At 52.2% G+C, this 20,244-nt stretch overlaps 2 protein-coding genes across 2 annotated transcripts in view; both read left to right on the top strand.

Annotated features, from left to right (window-relative positions):
* The first annotated feature begins 1,744 nt into the window (after nucleotides 1-1,744).
* On the top strand, nucleotides 1,745-4,734 carry TBRG1 (transforming growth factor beta regulator 1). The gene is given in 3 exon segments (XM_025207801.1): nucleotides 1,745-2,605; nucleotides 2,694-2,889; nucleotides 2,891-4,734. Coding segments are annotated over 2 exon segments (1,113 nt in total). The 5' UTR covers nucleotides 1,745-2,605; nucleotides 2,694-2,767; the 3' UTR covers nucleotides 3,882-4,734.
* A 4,962-nt stretch (nucleotides 4,735-9,696) lies between these two features.
* LOC102384779 (E3 ubiquitin-protein ligase TRIM39-like) overlaps nucleotides 9,697-20,244 on the top strand; it is a 20,096-nt gene continuing 9,548 nt past the window's right edge. Inside the window, exons 1-2 of the mRNA XM_006026793.1 lie at nucleotides 9,697-10,104; nucleotides 12,120-12,215. Of these exons, the coding sequence (XP_006026855.1) occupies nucleotides 9,697-10,104; nucleotides 12,120-12,215 (504 nt within the window). The remainder of the gene's footprint in view (nucleotides 10,105-12,119; nucleotides 12,216-20,244) is intronic.

Genomic DNA, 20,244 nt, shown 5'->3' with positions numbered 1-20,244 from the left:
GAAACTAAACAGTTCTCAGTTGTGAAGCCTTTGTGTAGGGAGATGAGACATTTTTACCACACAGCTGCTACACAAACGTTATTGCAAAATCATAATGACTAGATTATAACATATTTTTATCACAACATCCCTCAGTCAAGCCAAGGCAGTGGCTCTCAACCTCTTCAGACTCGAGGCACCCCTTGCAAAATGTCAGCTTGGTTTTCACTTTCTTTTGGACCCCAGAAAAATAATTGGGCAACTCTTCTGTGGCAAAGACTCAGAAAGGCCACATCGGGTCCCAAGGGTTTTCGCCCTCGCTAAGGATCCCTGTCTCTGGGCTCCCCTGCGCAGCGCGTCTGCCCACTCCTACTGCGGGCACCGCCTGGCAGCACCCTTGGGAGGACCCCAAGGCCCCGGATGTGCATGCCCGAGCGAAGGCCTTTTGGCTCGACACCGGGTCTCGGGCTCCACGTCACAAGCAGCGACCCAGGCAGACCGAGAGGCCCTGAGGGCGGCTCCCGCCAGGCCCGCACCGGCGCCGGGGGCGGGTGACGCGGATGGAGCAGGCGGCACTTCCTGGCACAGGCGGGCGGAGCCGGCTGGTGGCATCGCGCATGCGTATGTGCTTGTCCCCGGCGAGCTGCAGCTCGCGGCCCCACGGCCTGGAAGCGGTGAGCGCGGGGGGTGGGGAGGAGGCGGGGTTCTCTACCTGCCCCCGGGCCGGGGACCGGGCACTGTGCAGCTGTCTGCAGCAGGGTCCCGGCGCCCCCCCATGTCCAAGTGGGGCATCAAGCCGCGTCACCTGCCCAAGGCCCTTCAGCCGCCCACGGCGCCCGTTTAGAGGAGTTCTTGCATGGTAATGGGGCCGGATTTAGGACCTGAACCCGCGCCGGCGGTGAGCAAGTAGGGTTGGGTTAGTATTAGGCTCCCTCTCGGCACGTGGAGATGGCTGGCTTAACTTTCTCTGTAGTTGAGACGCACAAGGAGACAAAAGTACAGGTTAAAATATAAAACAGGGTATTTATTGAAAGAAAAGCAGGGAGTGGAGCGAGCCTCACTTGCGAGCCCCCCTCTCCCAGCCATGGAGGATGCTCTTCTTTGGCCTTAAGATGGGCTCCTTTGTGAGCTGTGCGCTGGTTGGAGCCCTGAAGCGGGACAAGTTAGATCAGGGTGGCTGATTCTCCCTGCTGAGTCCCCCCAGCTGCCATGTAGGGCCTGCAGGTAGCCTGCGCCCCGGCGGCGTTGGGGCAGAGGTGAGCGGGTGACAGGTCCTCGCTGCACCCAGCAGGGTGGGTCTCCCCCTTCCAGGCTGCCCTGAATTGCGGCAAAGCAACAGGTTGATTCATTTGGAGGTGCATCTGCCTTCGTGCTCCCTACACATGCCAGGCAGTACCTGAGGAGCAGGAATCAGAAAATTAGGGTTGGAAGGGACCTCAGGAGGTCACCTAGTCCAGCATTTCTCAACCCGTGGGTCACAAGAATATATGAAAGGGTCATGAACAAACTTTAAAAATGGATTCTTCTTTAAAGGAGAAAAACATGGGCAAAGGTGGCTTTTCCCTTGCAGGCCGGCAGAGCTCCAGCTTGCAAGGGGTTGCTTGGGGGCCCCCATGCCCCACACGCACCCCACTCTGCCCCAGACACTGGGGGGCAGGGGGGAAGTGGGTCGGGAGTGAGGGGCACTGGGTTGGGACTGGCCATCAATGTTTACAAATGGGTCCTGGAACAAAAAAGTTTAAGAGTCCAACCCCCTGCTCAGAGCAGGACCATCCCCAGCTAGATCATTCCAGCCAGGACTTTGTCAAGCTGGGCCTTAAAAACCTCCAAGGATGGAGATTCCACTACCTCCATCCACGCATGACAGAGGTCATACAAACAGATGTCCCCAAAGAGACAGATGCCAAGCAGTGGCCCAGGGATCCTTGTTCCCAATAACTGACTATTCCCAGTCCCTGTAATGCAGCTCTGTTAGCCCCAGCGCTCTCAGTGCAACACAGTGTCGTGCACAGTTACCAAAGCTGGCTCTTGCATTCAAAGATTTCCTCAGCCAGGTGCAGTATGGCTGCGTTAGCCTTAGGCTGCACACAGGCTGATTATTTGTGCTCACAGCACTGCAGAGCAGCTCTGGATCAGAGAGGTGGGCACAACCTGTACAGTCGTCTGCACCATACGCCCAAGACTATGGTGTTCCCGAATGCAGTACTGTGCAGTGAGATTGCCCGGTTGAAGGAGACATACTGGCTCCCTTTGGGGAGGTAGCGGATGCAAAGCAGCATAGCATTTCAGCCCAACTAACTGCCTGGCACCATGGGAATATTTGGGGCAGGGAGCTATGCATCGTTCCCTTTCATATTTGTCCACAGCATTTTGAGACTCCTTGGTTGAGAGCCACTGGTCTAGCAGACCAAGGCAGAGTGAGACGCACTGGCTTTCAGCTGAAAAGAAACAAATTCAGCCTGGAAATCTGGAGCTGGCGGTCAACAGAGAGTGGGAAGAGTCAGTCATTGGAAAGAAGGATCCCTGGCATCTGTCTCTTTAGGGACAGCTCTTTGTATGAGCTGTGTTGTGAGTGGATGGAGGAATCCCTGAGGATTGCTGGACAGGGGTCTGGAGCTATTGCCTGGTAGGGGTCTCTATTTTGGGTCATGGCAGGCCTCAGAGGCCTGGGCCTGTAACTATAACTGCTTTGTCTGGTCTCTTTGCTCGAGTAGGTGCCAAGAGATCTGTCAGTTCTGTGGTTCCCTCAGGTCCCAGGGAGCACGAGGGCAGGGTTTCGTTGGGGGTGATGACGAAAGTGTCGAGGAAGAGCCAGAACGAGAAGTACCGGCTGAAGTACAGCCGGCTACGCCGGGCAGCCAAGGCCATGGTGTTCGAAAATGCAGCACTGTGTGATGAGATTGCCCGGCTGGCTCACCAAGCTGCTCCAGCTCCAGGCCCTCACAGCCGAGGAGGAGGGCCTTAGTTCCACCAACACGACTACGACACCAACAGGGGGTGGCCCACCAGGGTACAGCACGGCACCCACACCTGGCCCGGATGAGACACCAGCCACAGGGAAGCGCCCCAAGAAGGGTAAAGAGAATGGGCGGGCAGAGGCGCTACGCCGTGCCTCCAAGCGGCGGGGAGCAGCACCTGATAGGCCGGTCCGGCGGCTGGTCCAGCCTGTGCCACTGGACCCTTCAGGGCGGCCAGTGTTCCCTATCACTCTGGGTGGGCTGACGATCTACAGCCTAGGGGAGATTGTGTCTGACCGGCCAGGCTTCCATGACGAGGGAGCCATCTACCCAGTGGGGTTCTGTAGCACCCGGGTGTATGCCAGCATGCGGCACCCTGACCAGCGCTGCCTCTACACTTGCCAGATCAAGGATGGTGGGTCTGGCCCCCGCTTTGAGATTGTGCCTGAGGATGAGCCTGGTAGTGCCCTGGCAGGCCCCACAGCTGATGCCTGCCACACCCAGCTGTTGGCAGCCATTGGGGCTGCCCGGGATCGGCCCTACCCCGAGCTAGAATCAGCTGGGGCCGACTTCTTCGGGTTTTCACACCCGGCTGTGCATAACCTTATCCAGAGCTGCCCCGGGGCCCGCAAGTGCAGTGCCTACCGCTGGGTGCGGTTCGAGGTCTGTCGTCCTGGTGATGGGCAAATGCCCCAGGGCCTGCCGGATGACTCAGCTGCCACCAACTTCCAAGCCTTCCTCCGTCGTGCCCAGGAGGAGGAGGAGCAGCAGCAGAGGGACCATGGAGGTGTCACTACTGTGGTGACCACTACTGCTGCAGCTGGGGGAGCACTGGGCCTACCTACAACCCGGCCTAGCCAGGCCTTTGCCTCACCCCGGCCCTATGGGGACTTGTTCCTGAGCCACCAATCCGCCCACTGCAGCCCTAATAGCTCCGATGAGTGAGACCCCTTCCCTCTATCCTCTGGTGCCCTTTGCCCCTCCACTTTCTCCTGTTTCCTTGGCCCCTGTTGGGGACTTATTTCTATACTTCTCAGTATGTGCACCACCCATGTCTACTCCAGTCTGCACCCCTACCAGTCAACTCCCTTTTTCTACCAACTGAGCCCATACAACCCCCTGTATTAGCAGAGCTCAAAAAATCCATGGATCCCTCTTCCCCTCCGAAGATCAATAGGGGAGTGGCCAACTCGGTCCAGTAGGGAGAAATCCATGGACATGCCTCCTATGCACCTTGAGTATCTCTAGACATAACAGGTGGTACTCCCAAAATGCAGTGAGGTATTCATAGCCAGTGTGAAGTGTTGAGAGGAAAAGGGTCTGTTCCTAACTGCTCTGGAATAAAGAAGATGGTGGAAAGCACTTGTACGGGCTCCAGCTGCTGCATTCATGGCACTGGGGGAAGGGTTGGTTCCTATGGTCTTCTGTGTGGGAGGATCTGACAACCAATGGGTCTGGAGTTCTGTCCCTGCGTTGGGCATTGAACAGACTGATGGATACTTCTGGATGTGGGGTTGCTTAGTGCTGGCCCCATCCCAGCTACAGGGCTCCTCCCCCCTGCACAATCAACTGACACAATCCAATCTGGGTGCAGAAGGCTTGCCCCCCTGTACTGTGGGAGCAGATCTTGCCCTGTCCACCTGCTACTGTACAGAGTGACTCTGCCTCAGCTCTGCAGCAGTTGGATCACACCAACCCCACCCCTGGGGACCCCAGAGCTGGACCCTGCCCTGGGCCTTTCTATAACCTGCTTCCGTACTCTACTGACATGATCTCTGCTTGGACATCAGCACCCCCTGCACCTCGTGTGCTCTGTTATCCCCTGCCAAGACCCCATGCCATGGGCTGACCTCACCTCCATCTACCCCCTAGCTCTGGGAGGGAAGTGGGGTCTGCTGGGTTAGATCAGGGGCTGGGAGTTAGGATACCTGGGTTCTCTTTCAGCTCTGGGAGAGGAGTGGGGTCTGATGAATTATAGCTGGGCACCAGGATGCCTGGGCTGTGTCCCAGCTGAGCTGCAATAACCCATGCCCCACCCCCACCCGCTTAGTTGACAGTTTAGCACAATCCCACCCCATCCCATCCTGCCAGCCTTCAGTCCTCTCCATACCTAAAGGGGGTTAAACAGCGAGAGCAGCAGGGCCCAGAGCTGGCAATAGCGGAGGGATCTTCCTGTGCCTTTGTCTCAGCCCAGGTGCCTGGATGGATGCCTGGGTTCTGAGCCCAGCTGCCAGTCCCTGGGGGACATCAACTGGGCAGGAGGAATGAGGATGTCATGGGGGAGATGTAGGGGCTACCGTCACAGGAGTACAAGCTGCTGCCTGGAGGAGCAACCCACAGATTGGCCCTGCCTGGCCTGGGAGGGCTGCACAATGGTAAGACCCATTGTCTTACCAAGACCCTAACTCTGACCCTGGCCCTTCCACTTGTCTCTCATGGCCAGGACTCCCCAGTCCCAGACCTAACCTGCTTTACTGCATGGAGCAATGGGAGGAAGAGCCATGTGTCCCAGTCCCCACAGGGTGCAAAGATTCAGAAATGTCAGGAAGCACCTGTTCAGGCAAGGGGAGTTCTGAGTTGCTCTGGAGTGGGCTATATTCCAGCCCTGGCTGCTCCATTCTAATCCTAGAGTCAGGTTTCTCTGCTTTTCTCACCTCCAAGGAAAGCCAAGGTCAATACCTGTGCTACTTACACCTGAGGCCCCCAGCAATGACCCCTAAGGATTGTTAGAATCATAGAAACACGGAACCGGAAGGGACCTGTAAGATCATCAAGTCTGGTCTGCTGCCGTGGGAAGAAAGTTATTGGGCTCAGATGAGCTCAACAAGGTTCCTGTCCAGCCTCCTCTTGAACACCTCCAAGGAGGGTGACTGCCCCACCTCCGTTGGGAGTGTGTTCCAGATTCTGGTGACCCTTACAGAGAAGAAGTTTTTCCTTATGTCCAGCCTGAATTTACCTTTTATTAGTTTATACCCATTGGTCCTTGTCCTCCTGCCCTCCTGAAGAGTTGCTGTCCTAGTTCTTGATGCTCCCCACTGACATACTTGTAGACAGCTATCAAGTCACCTCTCAGCCTTCTCTTACTCAGACTGAAGAGGCCCAGTTCCTGGAGTCTCTCCTCATAGGGCCTACCCTCCATGCCCTTAACCATATGGGTGGCCTTTGTTTAATGCCCTTGTTTGAAATGCAGCCTAGCAAGGCTGTGGCCATGGGGCAGCCGTGATGCCCCCTGGTGGCCATGCAACCTCTGTCTGGCTCATGCTGGGTTGCAGCCCTTCCCTTGAATCTTGCCCACCATGCCTTGCTCTTAATGAAGGTTATAAACGGGAGGCTGCCTGTGGGCTTTGTGTGAGCCCGAGCCTGGGTCGATCCCCACTGGGCCTCTCCTGGGTCCCCTAAGTCACTGTCCTGTGCCCCAACTAGCAGGTCCTCTCAGCCTGTTTGTAACCCTGCCAGGCATCTCTTACCTTAAGGACTCCTTGCATTGCTCCATACCTCTCCTGCAGCATGCCCCAAGCCTCACAAGTGTTCTCTGTCTCCAATGATACCTATTCACACATTCGGCCCTCTTGGGCCTTTGGATCCCCCTGGCCCTGCACCCCTCCCCTTCTCCGGGCCCCGCACACTACTCCTTCTCTGGGCTCCGGGACCCTCTGATCAAGCTTAGCCCTTCCCCGGGGCCTGGACTCTCTGTGCGTTCAAAATAAAACAAAAGCCACATGCCTGTAAAACTCAGTCTTTCTCTGCCCTGGGGACTTGCCTTTGCTCCCAGGCCTGCAGAGTTGTTTATATAAACTCCAGTCCCTTCAGGAGCCCTGCTGCCAGGAGCTCTTTTTTTTTCTTTTAAGAGAATGTTTCATGTTCCAGTCCAAATCAGCCAAATCAATTCCAAATCCATGAGTCAATCAAGAACCATAAGTGGCCCTAGTACCAGGCTACTAGCTTCCTTCAAGGAGCAGATACACCCCAGTGCCCTGATACACACAGCATAATAAGGGGAAAGGATTTTAAATCACCTAAGGGTCCTATGTTCCTTTTTATCCTCCCTAAGGGCTTCCCTGTCCAGGAGACTTGGGCAGGTTTAGATCTCAGGAGACACTCCCCATTTCTTTGGGTTGGGGGAATGTTTCTGCTCTCCTCCCTCTCATTCTCCCAAAAGTATTTCTCAACTACCTTGGTTTTTTATCTCCCTGTTACAACCCTGCATCCTTTGTCCCCCACAGATTGGGAGCCAAGGAGGAGAGAGTTCAGAGAACCAGGTGAACTCAACCATTTATTAGAAAATATAATGATAGATTTAGACAGTTAATAAATCATTAGGTTTCAGAGTGTAGCAAGTGCAGTAAACTGTCTTACCACCTACTAGGTGGTACTATCAAGGGCTATGGGGCACCTATCAAGGGGCAGGGCTACCCTTGCGGCCCTTGACAACTCACCAAAACACGTGAAGTAGCCCTCTAGCTGAAATAATTGCCCACCCCTGCTCTAGAATCTCCTCATGGATTTTTTCTAGGATGGACACCACTGGCTTCAGTGGGCTGTCCTCCACCTGGCCAAAAGTCACGGGGTTCAGGGCCTGATTGACCTGGTGAGCAGGGTGACTGGCTTCCATGTGCGAGCTGTCAGCACCTTCTTTTTGCTGGTGAACACTTTTCCTGGTAACATGGGTGACTGGTGCCTCCTAATACTGGGCAGGGGGCACCAGTAGCTGATCGCCAACTGGGAGGGGGGTCCCCCAGCGGGCAATCGCCATGGACGGCATTAGTACCAGTGGCAAAACCAGAAGTGCCACCAGCAAGCCCAGAAGTGCCACCAGCACTTCTCTCAGGGAGGGCACAGCCAATCTCAGGGGGTGCATGTGCACCCACGTGCCCCCCCTATGCATCGCCAATGCCTGGTAAAGACTGGTCTGTATTGCTGCATCAGGTGGAAGGCCTTGATTGAGAACTTTTCCCTTTGTATCCTGATCACCTTGTTTAGGATGCCATCCCACCCTTCTGCTGTAGGCTTGTCTGGGCAGAAGGCCTGACCCTCCTTCTACCTGAGACCCCAGGCCAGGCACCTGCAATCTCCAGGCCTGCTGCAGGAGTCCCTGGTCCACAACCTGGCCTTGCAGCAGGAGGTACCAGGCTTCAGCTCTAGAAGCCTCATCATGTCCCTGGTCCAGTCATGCACCATCAAACTGATATATCTCCTTGACCCAGCCTGGTCTGCCTATAAGGTGCTGTTATGAGGTCTTAAGCCTACTTTAGGCCTTAGCATGAGTGAGTTTTGTCCTGTGTAAGCAAGTCTATTTCTCTTTGCTAAGAGAAGGGCTATTTTGCAAACTGGTTTTAACTTGTTGAAAGTATAGAGTAAATGCTTTATTGCAGAAGTGAATAGGTCAACTAACACCAAAACTATAAACATCATTAACAACAAAACTAACTATTACAAGCTATTTGAGAAAATTTGGGGGCTTTGTCCACCTGGAACACTAGGCATAACACCCCAAATATGACACCATTGAGTCACAAATTTAGAAAAGATAGCAATATTTGTGGACCCTGTTTTCACATTCATATGATTTTCCTTATAAGGTAAAATACCCCTTCAAACAAAATTATCCAGTCACCATGGAACTATCAAATTAGAAAGAAACTCTTATAAAAGTAAAGTGCCCCACTGGGAGAACTTGAGAGAAGCATGGGTTTATATGTGACAGACAGGGCAGGGCGGGCCTCCCCTGGGGGCACTGAACCACTCCACAATGCTCTGTGCCCTTGGGTATGGCTGAGCCAGCCCATCCAGTCTTGCTAGCAAAGCTGGTTCTACCGCCCATTCAGCCTGTATGTGGCATAAACTGAGAAAATACCTGGAACCCCTTGTGCTACAGTGACTGGACAAACCCTGTCCCCACCCATAGCTGGGCTGGGATCACAGCCACATATAGCATGTGTTAGCAGACCATGGAGAAACATTGGGCTGTTCTGTGCTGAGTGCTGACTTCCACAGATGCAGAGGTAGGAGGGCAGGGAACATGAGCACAACATGTGGTCAGGCAATGGATACTGCAGAGTTGGGTGCCATGGGATGGGAAAAAAGCCATGGTGCTGCAGAGGTGGGGTGCATTGAGTTGGAATGTAAAGCCCTGGGTGCTGTAAGGTTAGGGTGCAAGGAAATGGGTGCTGCAGGACTGGGGTGTCAGGGTGTGTGGTGCAGGGTCATGGGTGCTACATAGGTGAGATACAATGGGTTGGTGTGCCATGCCATGGATGCTATTGAGCTGGTTACTGTGGGGTGGAGTACATGGCTGCAATGCCATGGGACTGTTGCCATAGTGATGATGATGTCACAGGCAGGTGGTACTACAGTGCTAGATGCCATAGTGATGATGATGTCACAGGCAGGTGGGACTGCAGTGCTAGACCCCACCAAATTATTCCTTCTGCTCACAGTCTGTCCAGTACCAGCCAGTGCTAAGGGGAGTTGCAGGGCTTCCTGGAGGCAAGGCAGAAACAAGACAAAACCCCCATGCTTGTGGGTCCCCGGCCCATAGTGTGCTGTTTAGCGAGTGGAGCATCCACGGCTGGATTGGCCTGGCACAGTGCCCATGGCACATTCCCACCAAGGTGTGATCCAACCCATGGCTCTTCCAACCTGTGGCTCTTTGTGCAGAGCAGACCCACCTGCCATTTGTTTCAGAAGCACTGGGTGCTCCAGAGTGCCCAGGCTGTGGGAAGTCCCACTTACCAATCTCATTCCCAGGGCAGCACCTACCATGGCATCATTAGAGGACCTGTTGGCAGAGCTGACCTGCCCCGTGTGCCTGGAGCTCCTGGCAGAGCCAGTGCTGCTGGAGTGTGGCCACCACTTCTGTCGGGACTGCATCACCCAGTACTGGGCACCACTAACAGATGGGCCATTTTCCTGCCCCCAGTGCCGTGCTGTCTACTTGGAGCCCCGGCTGGCATCCAGCCAGGCACTGTCCAACCTGGTGAGCAAAGCCCAAGGCTGTCAGCAGGTACCAGTGGGGGAGGTGAAGGACCAGAGCTGCAAGGAGCACAGAGAGCCCATCAGCCTCTTCTGCCTCAGCCATGAGTCCCCCATCTGCCATGTCTGTGTGGGCACCCCTGGGCATGCTGGCCACAGCTTCTCATCCCTTCAGGATGCTATGCGCAGCTACAAGGTGAGTGAACAACAGCACAGGATGCTGCCCCACGCAGACAGATGGATGCCACACAGCACAGGAGGCTGCAGTGAAAACACCCTGCCCCCTCCCAGATGGATCTTGGGGTCCTTTGTTCCTACAGAGAGGTATAGCCCAGGGACACACACACTGGAGGGCAGTAGAAAGGCAAGGAGGGGTCTCCTGTATGCCACCTGGACCTTCACCATATGAGGCCATGCTGGCAAAACAGCTCAGCTGCCTGGCTCTGGAGGTGCTAGCCCCAACTTCATGTTCAGACACTATGGAGGGCCAATAGTATTCTACTGCTGACCAACAGAGTACCAGATTCTGCAAGGGGAAGGTAGGCTTGGGGAGAAGTCCATCAAGCAGTCAAGGGGGGGGCCTCACAGTATCCCTTCCCTCATGACTGCAGGTGACAGGTAGAGTCTGACAGGGGATGGGGGTCACACAACATGTATCCTATTTCTTACTCTCCACTTGGAAAGTATCTGCTACTTGTCCCAGTCAGACAGGTTGCTGGGATAGATGGGCCTTGGGCTTGCCATTCTTGTGCTGTGCTGTGCTGTTGCATTAGACTCTCCCTCCTATCCCCACATCAGCCCCACTGGAAATGGGCTTCCTAAACCTGCTGCTGGGGAAACGGGGCAGTGTGGGGGAACCTACCCCTTCCTCATTGCTGTTGCCACTGTTCTCAGCTAAGCCTAGCCCCTGTGCAGTCCAGTTCAAGTGGGTAGAAGCAGCTTTGAAGCTTCCCCTGCCACCAGGACAGCAGGGAAAACAGCAACAGCTGGAGGAGAGGGGATGGAAAGGGAGGGAAGGCGAGTGGAGTTGCCTCTAAGCACAGAGGGGAAATGGGGGATGGTTACCTGCTTTAGGAACTTTAAAAAGTCCCCATAATTTCCTGCAGTGTGGTCTGCCTGCACAGGTGGGTTGTGGGGAAGAAGCTGGGAGCAGGAGTGCAGCCACCCCTGCAGCATGGGTGGTTGCTCTCATACCCCTCTGTCAAATCCTGGATCCATCCTTGTAGACAGTCATAGGTATTTGTATGTCCCACAGTGACCATTCTGTCCAGATTTCCACGTAACCCAGGTCACAGGGTCTCCCAGAGAGATCCCTGCATCCAACTGGACATCTGATGGCTGAGCTGGAGCAGTGCTTGTACAGACACAATCAATCTTAATTTTACAGACTCCACATGATGGAGAACCTAGTGGAGTTGTTCCCACTGGCTGATACCCTTCTTAGTAAATGCTGACCCCTTATTTCCATCCTGAATTTGTCTCAGCTCCCAGCCAGCAGTTCTCACTCTGCCTTTGTCTGTGAGGTTACTGTAGTGATCACTGGGTTCAAAAAGCACAGGTGTACTTGAATGAGAAGAACTAACAATAGCCTTTATTTGTGGAGCTGTAGACAAACCTCTGCAGTCCCTTGGTTTCTCTGACTCCAAACAGCCAACTAGCTACTTCACTGAGAGACCATCTCCCAGTTCCCAATTTTTCCGAATTAGGGACTGTCTCCAAACTAGAAAACTTTTATCACTACAGTGATGGAGCCCTCCCCTCTCAGCAGTAAGCGGGGGTTGTGCATAAACCAGGATCCTGTCACCACTTAAATTCATTGGGGATAAATTGAATAAGCTTCCTCAGGCAATGCTGGCACTTGTTCCAGCCCTTGCATCCTTCTTTCAGCACATCCCTGGACCCTTCCCAATTTAACATCATCCCTTTTTACAATGGGGACCCCAGACCTGGATGTAATACCCAACTCTGCAGGCAGAGCCACCTCCTGCCTCTTCCTCCTCCTCAGGAGCATTGCACTGACAAATCCCTCCAGTGAATGTGACCACACTTCACCTTATGATAAATCAGGTCCACGCAAGCTGCCCTTGGGTTAACACAGTGAATTACACAGGTGCCCCCAAGCCTTGCCCAGACAGAGAGTCCCAGCCATGCAGTAAAGAGTGATCCAATGCATTCCAGATGAGAGACTGTTCCTCCTTCTTTCCCTCCCAGGAACAGCTTGAGAAGCAGCTGGAGGCACTGGGCTCCAAAGTGCATGAACTGCAGGAACAGGAAAGGCTACAAGTGGCTGAGATTGCCCACCTGTGGGTAGGTGAGGGGTCCACACTCTGCCTATGTACTGGTTCCCCTGCTCCCCTGCTCTCTTAACTACCAGAACAGCCCCCTTCCAGCGGGCCCGGTCTGGGAGACTCCTGGTGCCCCCTACCCCAGTGGGGACATGGCTAGGTTTGAAAACCAGGGTGCTGCCCATCCCACCAGCTGAAATGTTTTGGTGATGCCCTGCCACTTCACTCCAGGCAACAAGTTCTGCTGGCTGCACACCAAACCAGGCCACCCAAAGACTTCAGCTGTGATGCTTGTAGGTTGTTCCTTGGAACAATGGCCTCTCTGCTTCCCAATTAGCACACACAGAGGAGGGCAGTGTGCCAGTGGGGTAAGATGTTCATAAGCCTGAAAGCAGCTGCCCACATCCGTCTGAGCCTCTTACTCACCTTGAGTTTGAGGCAGAGGAGGACCATGTAGGGGTAGGGAGGTAAACAGCAGCAGAGCAAACATTTTGAATTGTCTGTGGCTTTTTGAAAGATATGAACATGTCCGCCCTCTCTCTCTTATTTTTATAGTTTCCTTTGAAACTTTCTGGATTTGCCTCACACTGGGTGCATCTACATGAGACGCTACTGCACAGTGGTTACTGCACATTTATTTAGTACTTGTATAATCAAGTACTAAATAAATGCACAGTACCTGTAGTTACTGTGCAGTAGCACCGGCAAACACCTTTTAAGTGACGCTACTGAGCAGTAGCCTAATAATACTGCACAGCAGCATATTAGCACTGTTGGTGCTGTGACATGGTACTGCACAGTATGATTTGGCTACTGCACAGCCAGTGTCTCATGTAAATGTGCCCACTGACATGGAAGTTCCTGTTTCTTCTTGAAATGGAGATTTTTCACCTCAGTGTAGTGTGGGTTTGGGGTAAAAATTTATGGCAATGTCAAAGGAAAGTAAAAAGAAAAAAACGGAAAACTTTTCTTTCATTAAAAAAATATCAAGAAGGTTTAAAACAGTGGTTTTCAACCTGTTTTAGACTCAAGCCACCCCTAGATAGTGTTGAGACACCTCTGAATAAATGCAAGACACCCCTTGGAAAATGCCAGCTTTTAGTTATCACATTTTTTTTTGACTACAGAAAAAAATAGAGCAATTCCTCTGCTGTAGAGAACTCAGAAAGACCACAACAGGTCAGAATGTTTTTTTCACACTGTGGACTCTTTTTTGAAATCTCTGGATTTATCATGTGAACAATGTTTGCACACCCAACAGTGCTAACATTGTGTGGCACCCTGTGGCTCCCTTGAAAGGACTTCAAGGCATCCCAGTGTGTTGCAGCACCCTGATTGATTATCACTGGTTTAGAACAAAGCAGAAATGATCCCCCTCCCAGGAGTGTACTTTAACAGCCCTTTCAGCAGCAGGACACTGATTGTCATCATCCCCCCTGCTTTTTTGTGGCAGATTAGGGTGTTTTTGGTGTTTTGGGCCAATATGCCTTGTAGTTGTGTGACCAGGTTGATTGTGTAGTATTAGGAATAAGTTAGACAAGGAGTGACCATGAAATGATTGAGTTCAGGATCCTGAGGAAAGTAAGGATGGAGAGCAGCAGAGTAAGGACCCTGGGCTTCAGAAAAACAGATATAACTTGGGTGGTACTCAGACCAGGTACCCCCTCTCCAATCGAAGGGATTTAGTAAATGCTAGTACACTGTGGGAGGGGTAGCCGCTCCTCTCCTATCTATCCCCTATAGAGCAGAGCCAAGACCAGTTGGAACTTAACCATATATGGGTTTAATAGGTAAAGATATTACCCACAGGTGGGAGAGGGGAGGGGGCAATGTGTGCAGGAGAACAACGGGGGATTCAGTAAAGAGAAGGTACCCACAGGCAGATAGAAACTCTACCACTGAGCTATCAAAGCCTAGACTACTGCCTGCGGCTCTAGGCTCTAGTCCCTCCAGGATCCTTTGTACGCTGTCTGTACACCAAACCAGCCGCCCAGCTTCACACCAGGGAAAGGAAAGCCCAAGCTGCCACCCACAGCTCAGAGTGGCTCTCTCCCTCACTCCAGAGAGCCCCTGCCTTCTGCCCAGGGGTGCTGGGGGGCCCAGGCCACCTAGCATGGGCCCAGGACACCCCATGGACCGACCTGTACACCGGTGCTGGCCACGTGCCGGGGAGGGGAAGATGGTAGTCAAGTCCACGCTGCAGCCTGGAGTCCTGGCAGCCAGAGTCCCCTCTGGAGATTCCCCACATGCCACCCTGCGTGCTGAGGGGAGCTGCCCTCTGCAGCTCCTACCAGAGTCCCAGCTGGGAGGTTCCCTGAACGCCACCCTGCGTGCCGAGCTCCTGGCTTCCCTGCCAGCGGTCAGATGCCTGAGCCACTACCTGCAGCTTGGGGCTTGGTCCCAGAAGGAGATCTGCTGCACACGCCACCCCACACAACACTGCCACTGAACCAAGCCACTGCCTGCAGCTCGGGCCCTCTGCCAGCTTCAGGGCTCTTCTGGGGCAACCCCTTCTCCCCCACTGGTCAGTTCTCACCAGCTCTTCAGGGCCTCTCTTCTTCATCCCTTGGGTATCTCTTCTTCCTGGGGCCAGGCTCGCTGCCCCTTTTATCCCCCTCCAGGTAGCTGGTGGGACCAATCAGGCAACATAAAAAGTGAGTCTAGTCTCAGGTCCGGTTTCCCTACCTGGCCCATGGGTGAGGGGGGGCAAACGCTCTCCTTTTCTGGGGCCTGATCAGTAGGAAAAAGGAAATCCCCGCTACCAATCATTTTTGAACTTTTCAAAAACTCCGGGCCAAGTCGCCACCAGCTAGCCCAGGGGTGGGCAAAATGCGGCCCATGAGCCAGATGCGGCCTGCCAGGCCCTTCTATCTGGCCCATGGGGGCCCTAAAAAATTTAGAAAATTAATATTCATCTGCCCCTAGCTGTCTGTCATGTGGCCCGCGATGGCTTGCCAAAACTCAGTAAGCGTCCCTCCACCCGAAATAATTGCTCGCCCCTGAGCTAGCCCGTCACACAAACTTCAACTTGCTCAGGGAACTCATGGACAGGATTCCCTGGGAAGCCAGTCTGAGAGGGAGAGGAGTCCAGGAGAGCTGGCTGTACTTTAAAGGCGGCTTACTGAGAGTGCAGGAACAAACCATCCCGATATACAGGAAGACTAGCAAATGTGTCAGAAGACCAGCATGGCTTAGCAGGGAATTCCTCAGTAAATTAAATCACAAAAAGGAAGCTTATAAAAAGTTGAAACAGGGACAACCAACTAGGGAGGAATATAAGAGTATCGCTCAGACATGCAGGGATAAAGTCAGGAAGGTCAAATGCCATTGGAGCTGCAGCTAGCAAGGGATGTGAAGGGTAATAAGAAGGGTTTCTACAAGTATGTAGGTAGTAAGAGGAGGATCAGGGAAAGTGTGGGTCCCTTACTGAATAGGGGAGGCAACCTAGTGACAAAGGATGCAAAAAGGCTGAAGTACTCACAGTGGTCGCCTTAAGGTTGTTGGGGCCCTGGGCAAGAGAGTCATTTGGGGACCCTTAGAGGCTTAATTTTGATGACCTATAAGCAAGTTGGACATTTTCAATTTCAATTTTACTTTGCCCTATCTGTGAAACTGCCATGAAAGTATCTTAATACTGTGAAATACTATAGTACAATACAGTACAATACAATACAAAGAAAGAGTTTTTTAACATTGAGTTATATTCTAGGTTCAAAATTTTGGTGTGCCCTAAAATGTGGGGCCCTGGGCAGTCACCCAGTTTGCGCTAAGACCTCTAGTGGTACGCAATGTCTTTTTCACCTCAGTTTTCACAGGCAAGTTCAGCTCCCAGACTACTGCACCGGGCAGCCCAGTTTGGGAGGAGGTAAGCAGCCAACAGTGGCAGAAGAACAGGTTAGAGTAGTGCTTCCCAAACTTTTCCTTGTCATGACCCCATTTCCTCAGCATTACGCCATTTCCTCAGCATGACCCTTCATGCCCAACCTGCAGCTCCCTACCCTCCCAGGTGCCCCTCACTCCCTACCCACAGGCCCCTGGCCCTCCCCAGCTTCCCCAGAACCAGGGCCCACAGCCCCTTGCCCGCTCCCCCAGCAGCACCCAAGCCCCGGCTGCTGCCCATGGGAGGGCAGCTGCTGCGGCCAGAGTAGAGTATGGAGCCCATCCCCCACCCCCAATTCCCCCCATCCCCTCCCCTGGGAGTGGCACAGCTGGAGCAGAGCCTGGGGTGGGAGGAAGGATGCAGGCTGCCTGCTGTGGGCTTAGGGCTCCCTGCCCTTCTGCCCTCACCCCAGAGATTCCATGGCTTAGTGGGTGGGACCCGGCATGGGAGAGAGTGCCACACTGCCATGGCTGCCAAGCTGAGCCACCCCCTGCCTGCCCAGCAGTGGTGGAGGCACACTCTGTGCAGCCACCACTTCTGCATCTTACTTTGGCGGCCTTGGTGGTGTGGTGCTTCCTCCTGCGCTGAGTCCCAAACACTGGGCTATTGGGCCAGCTCCTGCCTGGAGTTGCTCCAACCCCGTTGCAACCCCATGCCTTGCCGTGGGCGCTGAAATCTTGTACCCCAACCACTGATGTTGTGACCCCATTTGGGTTGCAACCCACAGTTTGGGGACAGCTGGGTTAGGGACTATGTAGAAAAACTGGACATGGACAAGTCAATGGGGCTGGATGGGATGGCACATCTCTTGCTAGCTGCAGAGCCACTGGCCATCATCTTTGAAAACTCTGGAGAGGTCCCAGATGATTGGAAAAGAGCAAACATAGTGCCAATATTAAAGTAAGGAAAAAAGGAGGATAAAAGGAACTACAGACCAGTCAGTCTCACCTCAGTCCCTGGAAAAATCATGCAGCAGATCCTCAAGAAATCCATTTCTAAGCACTTGGAGGAGAAGAAGGGAATTAGGAACAGTCAGCATGGATTCACCAAGGGCTAGTCATGCCTGCCCAACCTGATTACCTTCCATGAGATGACTGGCTCTGTGGATACAGGGAGACCGGTGGATGAGATATACCTTGATTTTAGCAAGGCTTTTAACAAGATCTCCCACAGCATTCTTGCAGACAAGCTAATAAAGTATGAACTGGATGAATGGACTGTAAGGTGGACAGAAAACTGGCTGGAGCATCAGGCTCAGAGGGTAGTAATGGCTCACTGTCTTGTTGGTAGCCATTGTCAAGTGGAGTGTCCCAGGGGTCGGTCCTGGGGTCAGTTTTGTTCAATGTCTTTATCAACAACCTGGAAGATGGCATAGAGTGTACCCTCAGCAAGTCTGCAGATGACACCAAGCTGGGGAGAGTAGTAGATATGCTGGAGGGTAAGGCTAGGATTCAGAGTGACTTAGACAAACTGGAGGATTGGGCCAAAAGAAATCTCATGAGGACAAGTGCAAAGTCCTGCACTTAGGGCGGAAGAATCCCATTCACCTGTACAGGCTGGTGACTGACTGGCTGGGCAGTAGCCATGCAGAAAAGGACCTGGGGCTTACAGTGGACAATAAGCTGAATAGGAGCCAACAGTGTGCCCTTGTTGCCAAGAAGGCTAATGGCATACTGGGCTGCATTAGTATGAGTGTTGCCAGCAGATCAAGGGAAGTGATTATTCCCCTCTATTCAACACTGGTGAGGCCACATCTGGAGTACTGTGTTCAGTTTTGGGCCCCCTATTACAGAAAGGATGTGGACAAATTGGAGAGAATCCAGCAGAGGGCAATGCAAATGATGAGTGGGCTGGGGTACATGATTTCTGAGGAGAGACTGAGGGAACTGGGCTTATTTAGTCAAGAGAAGAGAAGACTGAGAGGAGGTTTAATAGCAGCCTTCAACTACCTGGAGGGGCGCGTTCAAAAGGGGATGGAGCTATACTGTTCTCAGTGGTGGCAGATGACATAACAAGGAGCAATGGCCTTAAGTTTCAGCAAAGGAAGTTTAGATTAAATATTAGGAAAAACATTCTCACTAGGAGGGTAGTAAAAGACTGAAACAGGTTACCCAAAGAGGTTGTGGACTCTCCATCCTTGGAGGTGTTTAAACCCCATCTAGACAAAGCCTTGGATGAGATGATCTAGTTGGGAATGGTCCTGCTTTGAGCAGGGGGTTGGGCTAGATGACCTCCTGAAGTCCCTTCCAACCCTAATTTTCTATGATTCTAAGGACTTGTATAGGATACTTTGGATAGGGATGATCCTGCCTCAGGCAGGGTTTGGATTAGATCCAGGGTGGCAAAACTTCAGCACGTATGCCACAGGTTGCATGGGCAGCCTCTGTGGGGGGCACACAGATTGGGGAGGTGGCATGCAGTACAGCAGCTGGTAGGGCAAAAAGCAGAAAGCAGAGCAGCAGATCAAGCAGAGGTAGGGGATCAGAATGGCACTCAGGGAGGACATAGGGCTAATTTGTGGCATGCCTGCTGAAAAGATTGCCCTGCACTGGACTAAAAGACCTCTGGAGGTTCCTTCCTGCTATACTATTCTATGATTCTATGCAAAGCAAAGTCAACATGTCTTTTTGGTTGGTATAGCCTTCTAAAAATGTGCAAAACAGGAAGCCCACATCTTCATGGAAAAAATTTCCTCACATACCTTTACAGATTTTCCATGAAAAATATCGAAGGAACCAGAAAGGAAAAAAGGGGGGAAAACAGCATTAGAACATAAGAACTGCCATTTACTGGATCAGACCATAGGTCCATGTTGCCCAGTATCCTGTGGTGCATAGTGGAAGAGTGGATATTGAAAGGGAGAGTGAACTCAGTATGACCAGGGTTTGGTTTCTTTTCCACTGTTCCTCTCTCACTTGCAGTCTCCAGCATTTAAGATCTAGGAAGTTCTGATTCAGAGACTGTATCCCTAACACCCATGTTCAATACCTACTGATGCCTCTCTACTCCCAGAATTTGTCCTGTCTGTTTTTGAATCTGACCTCCACATCTGGTGGCAATGAGTTCCACACTTGATTACACACTACATAAAAGAACTTCCTTTTATTCGTTTTAAGCTTACTACCTACTGGGTTCATTTTGCAAACCCTAGTTCTTGTATTATGAGAGATAGTAAATAATAAATCCCTATTTACTTGCTCTTCACTGTTTAGTATTTTGTAAACCCTTATCTTGTACCTGCTCTAATGTCGCTTTTCTAAGCGGAATTGACCTAGCCACTTTAGTCTCTTCTCATATGGAAGCCCCTCCATACCACTAGTCATCCTTGTTGTTCTTCTGTGAACCTTCTCTGGTTCTTCTATCTCCTTTTTGAGTTGTGGAGACCAGAACTGGGCACAGTATTCAAGGTGTGGGTGCACCATGCATTTATAGAAGGGCATAATGATACTTTCAGTTTTGTTTACAATTCCTTTCTTAATAATCCCTAACATTTTTGCCTTCTTGACAGCTGCTAAGCTCTGAGCTAATGTTAGCAAACTGCTCACAATGACTCCCATATCTTTCTTCTGTGGTAATAGTTAATATAGAGTCCATCACTACAAAAATTCATATGAAATGACCATTCCACTGAAAATTATTCCATGAATTTATTTTTTAAAGAACTGAGAGGGAAGCAGGGGGACCCTCCAAATATATTACCTATGGGTAAAAATTGGCTGATGGGGCACACCCAGAGAGTAGTGGTGGACGGGTTGTACTCAACCTGGCAAGATGTGAGCAGTGAGGTACCCCAGGGCTCAGTCCTGAGGCCCGTAATATTTAACATCTTCATCAGCGACTTGGACAAGGGGGTGGAAAGCACGCTGTCCAAGTTTGCTGATGACACTAAGATGTGGGGCGAGGTGGACACACTTGAAAGGAGAGAGAGGCTGCAACTAGATTTAGACAGACTACAAAAGTGGGCAGACGAGAATAGGATGGGGTTCAATGTAGACAAATGCACCTTGGGAGAAGAAATCCACAGCATACATACAGGCTGGGGAGTTCCCTTCTTGAAAGCACAGAGGCGGAAAAGGGTTCTTGGAGTTATTATTGACTCCAAGATGAACATGAGCTGCCAATGCCAGACCGCAGCCAGCAAGGGGGGAGCCATACCTTGTCATGCATCCAC

Source organism: Alligator sinensis, unplaced genomic scaffold, assembly GCF_000455745.1.
Source record: "Alligator sinensis unplaced genomic scaffold, ASM45574v1 scaffold709_1, whole genome shotgun sequence".
NCBI classification, from domain to species: domain Eukaryota; kingdom Metazoa; phylum Chordata; order Crocodylia; family Alligatoridae; genus Alligator; species Alligator sinensis.
The sequence above is the reverse complement of the archived record's forward strand: the minus strand, read 5'-3'. Positions and strand labels throughout refer to the sequence as shown.